General features: G+C 43.3%; 1 protein-coding gene across 1 annotated transcript in view; it reads left to right on the top strand.

The window, feature by feature from the left end:
* LOC149298890 (zinc finger SWIM domain-containing protein 8-like) overlaps positions 1-15,702 on the top strand; it is a 57,393-nt gene that overhangs the window by 24,812 nt on the left and 16,879 nt on the right. The window contains 9 exon segments of the mRNA XM_089486919.1: positions 1,460-1,613; positions 2,641-2,735; positions 5,780-5,952; positions 9,110-9,217; positions 9,738-9,819; positions 10,277-10,350; positions 10,352-10,398; positions 13,018-13,219; positions 13,713-13,888. Coding sequence (XP_089343045.1) covers positions 1,460-1,613; positions 2,641-2,735; positions 5,780-5,952; positions 9,110-9,217; positions 9,738-9,819; positions 10,277-10,350; positions 10,352-10,398; positions 13,018-13,219; positions 13,713-13,888 — 1,111 coding nt within the window.

Genomic DNA, 15,702 nt, shown 5'->3' with positions numbered 1-15,702 from the left:
TTACGTTTAAAAATCATGATTGAAATTGCATCTTAATGACTAGTGGTTTAAATTGTGACTTAAATTGGCTTGATTTAAACCAAATTCACCCTGTTTAAAAGTAATTTTATTATAGTTATTAAAGTCTACTGGGCCCTTAGCCTCTGCTGAGCTGTTTGGCCTCACCTGTTCATTGCCGGGCCATGTACGTCTTCGTGGGAGGTTAGTGTAATGGTGAATTTGGGGAAAAAGCACTGGTGTAGCCTGAATGGTAAGGAAACAGCAATGTGGGAAATGGCATATGAGGCAAGCCCATTCTGCTTCGGTGAGCCCGGAGGTATCGTATGTATTTGTTGGAGGAAATTGCAATCCCAGGAGTAACCATGGCCTGTATAAGCTTTATGCTTATGTTTGTTTGAGCCTTCAGTAATTGTTCAGCGAACTTTCCAGTCAAGAACAAAAGGACGTAGGTGACCCTATGGCCCAGGATGTCCCTTAGTTTAAGAAGTGATCTGGGTTATGTGCTTATCATTCCTGCACAACAGAGCATCGTAAGATGTTGTGGCTGTAGAGGATGCACCTTGATATCCTGTAACGTTAGAACAAGCATCCACACACAGGAGACGGGAAGAAGCCGAGTTTCATGTGAATCTGAGCCATCGCTACTTTTTGTGCTGGTTCTAACAGTATTCGGCTGAGCCCTTTAATTTACCTGATCAGCCAAGCCCTGTTACCCTTAAATCTTAATATAATTGAAGGGACAGTCCAGCCACCATATGCACTTTAATGCATATGATTGCGTTGCCCCTTTAAATTTGGGAATGCATGGAGAGATTCTGCAGATTTGCCGTGCGAGAGATGAGTTTGGCTGAAAACATCTCCCTGCGCGTTGCATGCACGCAGCTCCAGCGTTGGCTTGGTGGCACGGGTGAATGCTGCTGGTAGGAGTCCGTTCAGGCCCTCTTGTGAATACGCAGCAAGCACTTCCTTTGATTTCGATTGGATCACTTTCCAGCCACCGATTGGCTGCTTCAAACAGCCAATCAGTGGCAGCAGTTTTTTTATTTTTTATTTTTACTATAGAGAAGGAAGGCATCTCTTGAAGAGGGGCTTTTTTATTTATTTTTTTACCTTTTTTCTTTTTAATATGCATTCTTCTCTAGAGGGAGGTTGGGGGTCGTTTAAGAAATAATCTTCCCTATATGTGAGAAAAGAAAGCAATATGTATGTGTAAATTAACAATTTTTATAGTTTTGTTTTTGTTGTAATTATAAAAAAGTATCCTTTTAGTAGACGCTTCAACCACCTCAGAAACAAGAGCCATATATATATATAACACAAATATTTGTAGAATATTCTTTGTCTAGCACCTGTAAAATTTACATATGCCAGATTATTGCTAACCCTGGAACAAAGTTTTAGTTCCCCCCACAGTGTTAGACAGGCTAATATTTATTTAATATTTCTTTTTCTGTTTCAGATGGGATGGTGAACCCTCTGGTAGAACTCTCCGCGAAGCAGGTGGCTTTTCACATTCCTTTCGAAGTAGTTGAGAAAGTTTATCCTCCGGTACCAGAGCAATTGCAGCTCCGCATAGCATTCTGGAGCTTCCCCGAGAACGAGGAGGATATCAGGTAGGTGGATAGAGGCTGGCATTACTGAACGTTACTGGAGAAAGACACGTTAACTAGTGTTTTCATTCCCTCTCAATCCTTATCAGTGCTGCCTATTATAAAACTGTCCACGAAGAAGATATTAAGGTTTATCATGTAACAGAGGATTTCATTTGTAAGCCCACATAAAAGTGAATACTCGATGAAAATCATACTCCATGATTTAAGCTTGTGTGCTGTAATATCAAATACTTGCTACTTATAAAATAAATAACAGGAACTGGGAAACCTTTGGATTCTTGATGCTGTGGAGTACAACCCCCAGCATGCTTAGCCATGCTTAGCTTCAAAACCATCGCTTCCTCTTGGTGCATTGTGTTACAAAACAGTATTTCAGGCTTTTACTGCTTGCTGTCCGTACCCCGAAATGTTTAGCTTCTTTCACCTTCATCATTTATTCGTCGGCAAACACTACTCGAACTATTTGACCTCAAATGTTACGAAGCAACATCGTATTCATCTACTATGAACTGACACAACCCGACGGTGATATATTCTGCATGCCCAGATCTGCTTACACCTCGAGCCTTTGTACCGGTTCTAGCTTGGGGGAAACACAAACAAATGGGGTAAAGGGACAGAACTGCGGAAAGGACTGGCATTGGTACCCAACTCGGGTAAAGTGACCCAACTCGGGTAAATCGCGTCTGGGAAGTAGGAAGGAACAAGCTGGGATGGCAATGGGAAAATGGGTTGAGGCAAAGGTCTGTTTACGTCTTGTGGGGTGATCGCCTGTTGGTGCCAGAACATCTAGCCCGACCAGATTGTTCTTTAGTTGATTGCACATATAATTCAGTGTTATCTTATATCGGCATTTCTCTAACATGTCACCTCTTCTTCACGCTAATCTGTCATTTTTTTGATTGCAGCACCTTTACAGCTTTCCTTAGCTAAATGGCATGCATGTAAAATGTCTTATTTGTAGCACTGTGCTGCAAAGATAGCAATGCGTCACAATAATGGGTCTCAATGTGATTTCTTGCTGCAGACTATATTCCTGTTTGGCAAACGGCAGCGCCGATGAGTTCCAAAGAGGGGAACAGCTGTTTCGCATGCGAGCTGTCAAGGACCCTTTGCAGATAGGTAAGGATTTTAAGAGTGTGCGTTTGTCAATTCCTGCCCAACACAGGTATTTCAGGCATTTTCTCTTATTTTGTGTCTGAACTACCTGAAGATTTTAATATCTCGTGTGCGCGGTGTAGTATTCCTTATTCCAGGTGGGGCCAACTATTACAGGGCTAAAACGCTCACGATTCTCAGCAAGTCTGCATGACGGCAAATGAGAACTTGGTATCATCGTAGTTGTAGTTCTACAGCAGCTTTTAGTTCTAGCTAGTAGCTTCTGGAGGCCACGAACCCACAGTTGACAAATAGCGGGTAGATGGGACGAAAATTGTTTATTAACCCCTTAAGGACCGGGCTCATTTTTCGTTTTGTACCCTGTGGGACCGAGGCTGTTTTGACACTTTTGTGGTGCTTGTGTTCAGCTGTAATTTTCTCCTCACCCATTTAGTGTACCCACATAAGTTATATATTGTTTTTTTCAGGACAAGATGGGCTTTCTTCAGATACCATTATTTTGATCGTATCATCTTATTTACTATAAAAAAAATAAAAAAAACATGGTGAAAAATTGAAAAAAAAACACATTTTATGACTTTTATTTGAAAAATCTTTTACTCACCTAAAAAAGCAAGTAAAAAAACTAGCTAAATAGATTCTACTACTTATCCTGAGTTTAGAAATACCCAATGTTTTTGTTTTTTTGCTGTTTTTTGTAAGTTATAGGGCAATAAGTACAAGCAGCGTTTTATGATTTCCAAATCTTTTTTAACAAATCTGGTCAGTCTGCCTCCATCTCCTCTTTGGAACATCTTTGAAGCCGGTTAACTCAATTTAACCCATTCAAACCATATATTTTTGAAAACTAGACACCCCAGGGTATTCCAAATGCTGTTATTTTAACCCTTTCCATGCACCAATTATACAACTACACTTTGTCAAACTTTGTAATAGTAATTTTTTTTATTTTTTTTTCCACACAAATTGTACTTTAGTTATAGATATACAGGTGCTGGTATATGTCACTGTCAAACAACACCCCAATATGTGTTCAGCAACATCTCCTGAGTACAGCGATACCCCACATGCATGGGTTTGTCAGATTGTTTGGCTGGTAAAAGGCTACTTTTGGGGCATGCGTAATTCAGGTGGTCATTTGGTCATTGTGCCTCCCTCTCCTCTTTGGAATATCTTTGAAGCCGGTTAACTCAATTTAACCCATTCAAACCATATATTTTTGAAAACTAGACACCCCAGGGTATTCCAAATGCTGTTATTTTAACCCTTTCCATGCACCAATTATAGAACTACACTTTGTCAAACTTTGTAATAGTAATTTTTTTTTTTTTTTTTCACACAAATTTTAGTTATAGATATACAGGTCCTGGTATATGCCACTGTCAAACAACACGCCAATGTGTGTTCAGGAACATCTCCTGAGTGCAGTGATACCCGACATGCATGGGTTTGTCGGGTTGTTTCAGATTTAAAATGCCACATTTGGGAAGTGCGCTTTTTTTCTCCATTTTGGTCAGTCTGTACCTATGCCCTATCTTTGAGCTAGGCCACTCCAATTTACCCCATCAGCCATTTTTTTTATATATTAGACACCCCTTGGGTATTTGAAGTGCTTTTATTTTAACTCTTTGTTGAGATTTTTGAGAATTTTTAGCACTTGCTCAAAATAATAAACTTTATTTTTTAATTTTATTTTATTTTTTTAATACTTTTTTTATATTTTTTTTTTACACATTTTGCTGGTACTGGATGGTTCATCTAGTGACATCACTGCATAATTATTTTTAAATGTTAGCACATTTTTTTTAAATTTTTTTTTCCATTTTTTATTTATTTTTATTTTTTTTGAATATTTTACTAATCACATAGTGATTAGAAAGCTGGGCTCCATTGACTTGCATGGTTGAATGCAGTACCTGTATTCAACCAGCAAGTGGAGCCAATTCTCTAGAGGGTCTGGAGACCCTCTAGCGAACTTTTTCGTCTTTATTGTTTTATTTCCCGGGCCGCCGCCATCTTGCTTGATGGCGAAGATCACCGGCAGCGGCGGCTGTGACCGCTCTCCGGAGCGGTCACAGCCCACCCAGAGGTAAGTGTTTGGTGTCGCTGGATGCCTCCTGATCGAGGCATTCCAGCGACACCATTTAAGTTTAAAACGGGCGTCCGCCGCCATACAATGTATGGCGGCTGTTGACGCCCCGGGGAGGGGCCAGACATGGCCCCCGATGCCGATCTCGGCCTTGCTGAATGCCTCGACATCGAGGCATTGCAGCAAGGCCGTTTAAGCGAAGAAAGTGATCCTTGATCACTTTCTAAGCTTATTTAATTTTTTGACGGTTCAGGACCGTCAAAGGTCATTTAGTGGCCTTCTTGTTATGACGGTCCTGAACCGGCAAAGGTCGCGAAGGGGTTAAAGGAACACTCCGCCTACAAATACAACAAAGATGCATAGTAAAGTCTCTATTTTAAGTGGACTTTAGTTCATTTAACCATTAGCAAATATTAGAATGATAATTCTGTCTCATTAGGTCAGTACGGCTCTGGTAGTGGTTTAGTGGAGCCTTGGAGTCTGTAAGCCTTTTCTGACTGATACATGAAGAACTGTTTTCCACAGCTATTCATGTAAATGTAGAATAGGGTGTTACAACGAACCAAAGCTGGCCAGATTTATGTTGGGCGAGACTGGTCCAATCGGTTCTGATTGTTTAACAAGGTCTCCAAACACATGACCCTAATAACTGTCATTGGGTCAAGTTTACTAGAAAAGTGCAGCGTATAAGTTGAAGTCAATAATAGTTCAATTTACCTACTCGCGCTGCCACTCAACTCGCATGTATACAGGCCGAATCAAAGTGTGACATCTCATTTGTGACCGTCTGCAAGACCTATCAGTGCTTATCCAGTACTTTTCACTTGTATATAAGATGTATATACAAGCTTTCGGGCCACAGGGTAAATTGCACCTGCCCACTGCACTCAAATCTGCTTATTTACATTATTTGTGATACTGCAGTGAATTTTTATTTTATTATAATTTTATTTTTTAGGCTTCCATTTGAGTGCCACAGTGATACCGCCACAGATGCTGTCTCCAAAGGGCGCCTACAATGTTGCTGTGATGTTTGACCGTTGCAGGATCACCTCATGCAGCTGTACCTGCGGAGCTGGCGCAAAGTGGTGCTCCCATGTCGTGGCCCTGTGTCTGTTCCGGATCCACAATGTTAGTTGTATAATGTAATGCTAACGGTCTTAGGGGTCCATTCAATGGAACGTTTGTAGGAAACATGCAGTTTCCACTCCTTGACATTAGATTATGTTGGGGCCATTAGATTATGCAGCGTCTGCTGCAGGAAGAGCTTGACTGGATGTGTATAATGTATATAATGCATAGCTAAATCAGTGCAAAGTCCCCAAAAGTCTTCCTGGACATAATATCGTGTATTATCGTATTGGAGTTGAAACCACAACTGTCCTGCTAGCTCTCTTTTTAGTGAATAAACTCCTAAATGTAAATGGAAGAATGGTCATTAAGACTGTATATCCGAGTAGTTAATGAACATATTTTTGGATTATGAGTATGTGTGATCATTTATCAAGTTAATACTCCTGTTCCGTGCCTCAATGTAGTTTTAGGTCGTAATATTTCATCGCTCTAGTGCTCGCTATAGATCCAGTCTGGTCAGTTGGCAGCTCTTCTGATCTATATTTTCACTGGCTGTGAACCATAGGTGTTTTAGCCCACGAGCCAATGTCCGTCTTCCCCCGCTGCTCTACAATCGGGAGACTGGATTTTTTCTGATAAACAAAAGGCACTGCTGCATTTTTTTTTCCAGTTAAAAAGTGCTTGCATTGTGCTCCTCAATGTGTTACCCCCACTCTCATCTTTTAAATATGTCACTATTTATTGGCTGGCTAAATCTCAATAAATCTAAACCATATAAACTTAGTACAGCTGTAAATACATATTTCAGCGATGTTCATGCTCCTAGACTGAATGAGGTTTTACCATTTGCCATGATTGGTCCCCCAAGAAACCTCTCCACATACAGAAATGAAATTGCCCCTTAAACTAAAGCTAGGGTTTGCACAAAGCAGCATCTAAGCAAGAAATGGCATCTTCAGCTACAGGAAAAATAGCATTTTATGGTAAATTGAACATTTAGAAGTCTGTCTGTTGCCATATGTTTAGTATTTGCATTTTTATTACCCTTCTCTTTTGTTTAAAATATATTATTTATTATCCTCCTGCTTTCTTCCTCATAATTTGTGTCTTTTAAACTCCTTGGGCCATAAACTTCACAGGGAATGGAATGTAGTAGGATTGCTAAAAAAAAAAAAAAAAAAAAAAAAAGTCTTACGAGCTTAGCAATTAGGTTTCAATTTATTATTTAAAAAATGTGTATTTTTTGGAGAGAGTTGTCCTGTATTGTTAATTTATGCAATGCTGACTTGCATAAAGTTTGGTTTACGTAGCACACAAACCAGCAGCACAACCAGTGTAATATAAACAGCTTGTGCTAGTATAAAAAATATTTTATCCTGTTGTGTCAGGTAACATTAAAATGTGTGTGTATGAAGGAGAGAAAACTAATCCTAAGATTATAGTACCTACTGTGGAGCTAAACTAGTGGTACTGCCATACTTTTAAACCCTATAAGATCCATTCACTAGATCCTACACACAAATCAAAATATGATATCCTTACCCTTGGATACGATCAATGGGTACTGCGCTTTCATTGAAATTGATGTGAGAAGCCGCGGCCAATGCGTGCCATCTATACAGCATCAAACTATTCGGAGTGACAATTATTCTGGCTTTCCATGAATGTCGAGTTCATTCTCATTTCCTGGTGCAGCTTCTTAGCAGATAATTATCTTGTGCAGGCATCTAAGAATTATTTTTTCTAAACTTATTGTGTTTGTGTCTGGCATTTCTGGCCACAATGTCTATTTAAAGCAAGCAATTGTGTAGATTTATTTCCAATGCAGTGGGCATTTTACTTATCATTTTGGCTTCTTATTTTGTCTTTATTTGAACTCAGTCTGCTCTCACTGTTTGTTCTTAAGCTCAACTTCAGTTAGGATTTTACTTAGCCCTTGAATACTGGAGTGTAGCTCCTGAGCCCGGTTGGTCACAGTTCCTAGAGGTCCATCTGAAGAAGGAGGTGAATGTTCTAGACTAAACCCTGTTCTCCACTCTTAGGGATTGTTTAGTTGACCTCAACCATCTCCAGTCTAGGAACAGTTTACTCAACTGTACCTGTGACGCCTCTGGCTGATCTCCTTCATTGCTGAGCATCCAGATTACACTCTGCTTAGTTGGCAATAAGCCCGTTCCAAGGTTGTCAGTCTCCCTCTTTGTTGCAGTCTGAAGATCCAGCGAGGTCACCTTGTTTACATTTTTCACAGATCTCACATCCCAAAGCTTATCTATGGTTTACCCAAGAGTGTGATAGCTGTGATGTGAGAAAAGGTGTTTTTAGTCACGGGAGACCAAGATAGAACCAAAACCCAAAGTCCTGTGTGTGGGACAACTATACTGCACATACCTCAGCACATAATCTCTCTACAGTTTGATATGGGGGTGGTAGCATCATACTGTGGGGGTGCTTCTCATCAACAGAGCTTGGTTACCTTGTTTAAACTGAATGAGGAACACAAAATGCTGAGAGGTACTGCAAGAGAACTTGCTTCAGTTCACTAACCAACACAAGCTTGGATGACATTTACCTTTCAGCCGGCAGTATTTGAAAATGAAGTCCCATAAACCACAAATAACCAACCTGTACAACATGGAGCAAATCTGCCTAAAAATGTGCAAAGCTGATACATGTAGCAGCACACTAGAGGCTTAAAGCTATTGTTGCAATGAAAGGTGTCTCCAGCAAAGTAGAGGAATTGAATATATTTCATTTGTTTTCTTTTTTGTTGTCGTATATTAATAAAATAAAGCTTATGGGATCTTACAATAACTTAATTTAAGTTTCAGTGTAATAAGATATCACACAGACTGGAATTTCAGTGGACCATCAGAGAATTTATACAATGTGTGAATACTTATTGAATACTTATTGGGCTGTACACTTCGGAGGGAGTCTTTAGTACGCTGGTGTATGACTACTCCAACAATGCTTCTTTAACTCAAGGACCCACTTCTGCCAAGATCAGTGGGGTTATTACATTCACATTTTCACCTTTTTCTGAAGTCATACTGTTGATAACCTTACAGAAGAATGCATAGAATACACTTCCAAGATTGAGTCTGTCAGCATTTTAATAGATCAGTGGCATAAATGTTAAATTTAATTTAAGATAGCATGTGAAAACGTAGTAAAGTAGCATGCAAAGTAATTTCTTGCTGGGTTTTCTCCTTAGGCGTCAGCTGTTTGTCTGAGAGCGCCTGTGTCAGAGTCCTTGTCTCGGCTACAGAGGGATCAGCTACAGAAGTTTGCACAGTATCTTATCAGCGAGCTGCCACAACAGGTGTGTTTATATCCTTAACATTTTATTGGGGGGAGGAATGGGTTCTAAACAAGATTTGCAGCTACGAGTGGTTCTTTGTAAGTACTGTAATATGCATAATTTTACTTTTTAGGAAACGCATTTTCCATTAAGACAAGCTGAAGCTCCCTCCCCGGTACACCCTTGCTAAACGTGAGGGTCCTCTTAGAAGAAACATTAGTACTCATTTGTGCAGTCTTGCTACAATGGCGGCCACTCAGAGCTTCCATGTTGCCTTTACAAATGTAGGCACCCCTTGAGTCTTGCAATGTGTAATAAAATACAAAACTACACAACTAAAATACAAAAAGGTTGTGAACCTATCGTGTCCAACCTATTCTCTTGTGTGTGTATATATATATATATATATATATATATATATATATATATATATAATGTATAAAATAAAGAATAATTTCATTGTTGATGAGAAGTACAAAAGAATTAACCTATACTGGCCCATTTATGAACACATTTTAATGAGATTCCTTCTTGAATCCAGATTCTTCCAACTGCTCAACGTCTTCTAGATGAACTCTTGTCTTCACAGTCAACAGCCATTAACACAGTGTGTGGAGCTCCAGGTATGATTTGTGATTTGTTGTCAGGGATTTAACTTGGTGTGTGACCTCAGCTTTGTGATTTTACCCTTGGCTATAGCAATGCAACATTAAAAAGCATTTCGAGTGAATGCAGATTTGTTGGTGTACAAGAGCCATTCGACCCATCTGCTCTGCTCATTTTCCTTCTATAAAGATGCTACTCTTGATCAGTCCTTGGTCTTATGTTAGGTTCAGAATAGCCATACCTGTTCCATGCATGTTTATATTTCCTTACAGTGATAACCACCATCTCCGTAAAATAAAACATTGTTTTTGTATTGGGCCTGTGTTCCTATATTTACTGTGGATGTCAAATGTCCTCCTGTAATCACACATTGTATGTGCTGCTTGTCATTTTCAAATGACTGCAATCAGTTTATGTGAAATATTTTTTGCAATACTGGGGAGTTTTATGAATGCAGCACTGCTTTACTTGCAGACCCTACAGCGGGCCCTTCCGCCTCTGACCAGAGCACGTGGTACCTGGATGAGTCCACCCTGAGTGATAATATCAAAAAAAACGCTCCACAAGTTTTGCGGCCCCTCTCCTGTTGTCTTCAGGTAACAATTGTTACAACATATAACAGAATAACGCTAACATTATAGTTTTCTTTCTGTGAGCAAAACTATAAAATAATCCATTGCGTCTTGTTGGACATACCATTGTCACAGAGTGCTTGGTTTTTCTTCTTTTTTTGTTCTAAGCACCATCTTGGTGACTAGAAGGTCATATGCTTTTTAGTTTTAATTACCTTACTGGTGTGTTAAAACCAGAGGCAATTCTCCAAACTGGACAGAGTTTGACTCTGTCGGTTCTGTTGGATTATGCTTGGTGTACATTGAATTGATGTAGTGTTGAGTTTTCAATGGGACTCAACATAGGCCTAATTCAGTGGCGGAACTACCGGGGTCGCGACTGCGACCGGGCCCTGGAGTTCTGCCAGTCAGGGAGGCCCAAGGGGTGCCGAGCGGTTGCTGAAAACGACCGCTCGGCACCTCTTGGGCCCCCTTGACTGACTGAAATCCAGGACTCCTCTGCTCCCCGCCGCCGCCTGCCTCAGCGCTGCCCAGAGTGCAGTGTTGGGAGCGTGAGGCGTTTGTCTCGGGTGCCGGCGCTTCACGCTGAGCGCCGGCATATGACGTCATATGCCGGCGCTCAGCAGTGAAGCACCGGCACCAGAGACAAACGCCTCACGTTCCCAACACAGGAGTTGACGGTAAGTGACCTACAAAGGGGGGTAGGGAGGGAGTGGGTAGATCGTGAGAAGGGGGGGTAGGGAGGGAGAGGGTAGATCGTGAGAAGGGGGGGGTAGGGAGGGAGAGGGTAGATCGTGAGAAGGGGGGGGTAGGGAGGGAGAGGGTAGATCGTGAGAAGGGGGGGTAGGGAGGGAGAGGGTAGATCGTGAGAAGGGGGGGTAGGGAGGGAGAGGGTAGATCGTGAGAAGGGGGGGTGGGGAGGGAGAGGGTAGATCGTGAGAAGGGGGGTAGGGAGGGAGAGGGTAGATCGTGAGAAGGGGGGGGTAGGGAGGGAGAGGGTAGATCGTGAGAAGGGGGGGTAGGGAGGGAGAGGGTAGATCGTGAGAAGGGGGGGTAGGGAGGGAGAGGGTAGATCATGAGAAGGGGGGGTAGGGAGGGAGAAGGTAGATCGTGAGAAGGGGGGGTAGGGAGGGAGAGGGTAGATCGTGAGAAGGGGGGTAGGGAGGGAGAGGGTAGATCGTGAGAAGGGGGGGTAGGGAGGGAGAGGGTAGATCGTGAGAAGGGGGGGGTAGGGAGGGAGAGGGTAGATCGTGAGAAGGGGGGTAGGGAGGGAGAGGGTAGATCGTGAGAAGGGGGGGTAGGGAGGGAGAGGGTAGATCGTGAGAAGGGGGGTAGGGAGGGAGAGGGTAGATCGTGAGAAGGGGGGGTAGGGAGGGAGAGGGTAGATCGTGAGAAGGGGGGGTAGGGAGGGAGAGGGTAGATCGTGAGAAGGGGGGGTAGGGAGGGAGAGGGTAGATCGTGAGAAGGGGGGGTAGGGAGGGAGAGGGTAGATCGTGAGAAGGGGGTAGGGAGGGAGAGGGTAGATCGTGAGAAGGGGGGGGTAGGGAGGGAGAGGGTAGATCGTGAGAAGGGGGGTAGGGAGGGAGAGGGTAGATCGTGAGAAGGGGGGGTAGGGAGGGAGAGGGTAGATCGTGAGAAGGGGGGGTAGGGAGGGAGAGGGTAGATCGTGAGAAGGGGGGGTAGGGAGGGAGAGGGTAGATCGTGAGAAGGGGGGTAGGGAGGGAGAGGGTAGATCGTGAGAAGGGGCGTAGGGAGGGAGAGGGTAGATCGTGAGAAGGGGGGGTAGGGAGGGAGAGGGTAGATCGTGAGAAGGGGGGGTAGGGAGGGAGAGGGTAGATCGTGAGAAGGGGGGGTAGGGAGGGAGAGAGTAGATCGTGAGAAGGGGGGGTAGGGAGGGAGAGGGTAGATCGTGAGAAGGGGGGGTACGGAGGGAGAGGGGAGATAGTGAGAAAGGGATAGATGGGTTGGGGGGGCCCTTAACATATTCTCGCACCGGGGCCCTGAGGTTTCTAGTTACGCCCCTGACCTGATTCTAGTCACATGTTGGCCAGTGACAAAAACCAGGATCATAGTTTTGTCTCTTGTCAGAAGAGTTTGCAGGAGAGTTATGGTTTCAACTCTCTGACCTGCCAACATAACCAAGTTTTTACATCAAGAAGGACTAAGCTGGCCATGTATGAACCCTGATTCAGCGTGAGGAGAGTTTGAAGAGATCTTTTAACAATACACCGTGTGGAGCTAACATAGCTCTTTTTGCAACAGAAACTTACTGGGGTCGAGTGTAGTGAAGTCAAGATACTGAAACATAACTCCTGCAAACCCTTCTGTCAACTCTCCCTTTAGTGAATAAACCCCTCTAATTTGGCGGTTGATGGATTTCCATGTGACATTTATCTTACAGGCCAACTTAGTGTTTACAGAAAAGACTCTGTGCAGTTTCTGATGAGTGAGCAGCGTATTACCCCAGACACTCCTGTGAAGCTATTACTTATTGTTTATTATAATTTGCTGTTTAAACCGTCACAAATCTACATTAGTGTTTGTGAAAATATCAAGCCCAGCGTTTAGCCTTATTGCATTTTAGTGGATCACTTCCATTTATGAACTGCGTACATTTAGGCTTATCTTTTTTGTGTACCCTAGTGATGTGAACTCTATGTACCTCTCCTCAACCGAGCCACCTGCGGCTGCAGAATGGGCATGCCTTCTGCGGCCCTTGCGAGGAAGGGAACCAGAGGGCATTTGGAATTTGTTGTCCATCGTCCGAGAGATGTTCAAGAGACGAGACACTAATGCTGCCCCTTTACTAGAGATTCTAACTGACCAGTGTCTGAATTATGAACAGGTATTGTCAAGCCAAACACCTTATTACTTTAAAGTGGTAAAATATGTTTACCGCTTGATGGATTTCTTTTAATAAAACCACCATTATAATGTCTGCATAGGTTATAGTGAGAATTTTTTGACTTTTTTGTATTAATTATGAAAGACATGTAATTCAAATATGCCTTCTTTACCGACTACTTAAACTAGTTAAAAAAAAAAACCCAGCATATTATCCAAAGCGTACAAATGTATGAATAAATTATGACTAAAGATATATTTATTTTTACAAAAATTGCCAAAAACATAGCAAGGTAGGAAAGCTCACACTAAACCCACTGAACGTTCTCTTTGAGCACTACACATTTGGAGGCGTATTTATAACTGACCGCAGTATAAATAGATACTGAATAGCTTTCCTCTTTATCGATCATTGATAATCACTCATTCTGGGCGATGCGAATATGTATTCTTGCCAGACAGAAATCAGTTGCTGTGTTCCTTTTTATCTGCAGATAACAGGCTGGTGGTACAACGTACGCACATCTGCATCCCACAGTAGTGCAAGTGGACACACAGGCCGCAGTAATGGACAGTCAGAGGTTGCTGCTCATGCATGCGCCAGTATGTGTGATGAAATGGTTGTCCTATGGAGGCTGGCTGTTCTAGATCCCACCATTAGCCCTCAAAGGTAAATGTTCTGCTCCCCAATTTCAATGGCCTCCATGTCCTTTCTAGTTATATATATATATATATATACACTGCTCAAAATAATAAAGGGAACACTTAAACAACACAATGTAACTCGAAGTCAATCACACATCTGTGAAATCACACTGTCCACGCAGGAAGCAACACTGATGGACAATCAATTTCACATGCTGTTGTGCAAATGTAACAGACAACAGGTGGAAATTATAGGCAATTAGCAAGACACCCCCAATAAAGGAGTGGTTCTGCAGGGGGTGACCACAGACCACTTCTCAGTTCCTATGCTTCCTGGCTGAAGTTTTGGTCACTTTTGAATGCTGGCGGTGCTTTCACTCTAGTGGTAGCATGAGACGGAGTCTACAACCCACACAAGCGGCTCAGGTAGTGCAGCTCATCCAGGATGGCGCATCAATGCGAGCTGTGGCGAGAAGGTTTGCTGTGTCTGTCAGAGTAGTGTCCAAAGCATGGAGGCGCTACCAGGAGACAGGCCAATACATCAGGAGACGTGGAAGAGGCCGTAGGAGGGCAACAACCCAGCAGCAGGGTGCAAGGAGGAGCAGGAGGAGCACTGCCAGAGCCCTGCAAAATGACCTCCAGCAGGCCACAAATGTGCATGTGTCCACTCAAACGGTCAGAAACAGACACCATGAGGGTGGTATGAGGGCCCGACGTCCACAGGTGGGGGTTGTGCTTACAGCCCAACACCGTGCAGGACGTTTGGCATTTGCCAGAGAACACCAGGATTGGCATATTCGCCACTGGCGCCCTGTGCTCTTCACAGATGAAAGCAGGTTCACACTGAGCACATGTGACAGACGTGACAGAGTCTGGAGACGCCGTGGAGAACGTTCTGCTGCCTGCAACATCCTCCAGCATGACCGGTTTGGCGGTGGGTCAGTAATGGTTTGGGGTGGCATTTCTTTGGGGGGGCCCGCACAGCCCTCCATGTGCTTGCCAGAGGTAGCCTGACTGCCATTAGGTACCGAGATGAGATCCTCAGACCCCTTGTGAGACCATATTCTGGTGCGGTGAGACCAATGCTAGACCTCATGTGGCTGAAGTGTGTCTGCAGTTCCTGCAAGAGGAAGGCATTGATGCTATGGACCGGCCCGCCCATCGCTCCATCCACCAACGCCACGTTGCACCACAGACTGTCCAGGAGTTGGCGGATGCTTTAGTCCAGGTCTGAGAGGACATCCCTGAGGAGACCATCCGCAACCTCATCAGGACCATGCCCAGGCGTTGTAGGGAGGTCATACGGGCACGTGGAGGCCACACACACTACTGAGCCTCATTGTGACTTGTTTTAAGGACTTAATTACATCAAAGTTGGATCAGCCTGTAGTGTGGTTTTCCATTTTGATTTTGAGTGTGACTCCATATCCAGACCTCCATGGGTTGATAAATTTGATTTCCATTGAGAATTTTTGTTGTCAGCACATTCAACTATGTATAGACGAAAGTATGTCATACGATAAGTTCATTCATTCAGATCTAGGATGTGTAATCTTAGTGTTCCCTTTAATTTTTGGAGCAGTGTATATATTCACACTGTATTTGCTCATTGATAAGATGAGGTTCTTTTTCAGAGCAAATGCTCTGAAAAATACCCTTTGTCTTATATTCAAGGTCGTCCTATAAGACTAAGATCCCCCGCAGCGCTGGATCCTCATCTCTGGTAACCTCCGCTGCTGCTGGCACTTCCTCTGGCGGCATATCAGGGAAGCAGAGTGGCATATAGGCAGGTATAAGGCATATCTGGGGGCAGAGTGGCATATAGGGGGTATAAGGCAT

This window comes from Sceloporus occidentalis, unplaced genomic scaffold, assembly GCF_023333645.1.
Source record: "Sceloporus occidentalis isolate IW3139 unplaced genomic scaffold, rSceOcc1.0.p SCAF_30, whole genome shotgun sequence".
Lineage (NCBI taxonomy): Eukaryota > Metazoa > Chordata > Lepidosauria > Squamata > Phrynosomatidae > Sceloporus > Sceloporus occidentalis.
This window is presented reverse-complemented; position numbering and strand designations above follow the sequence as displayed.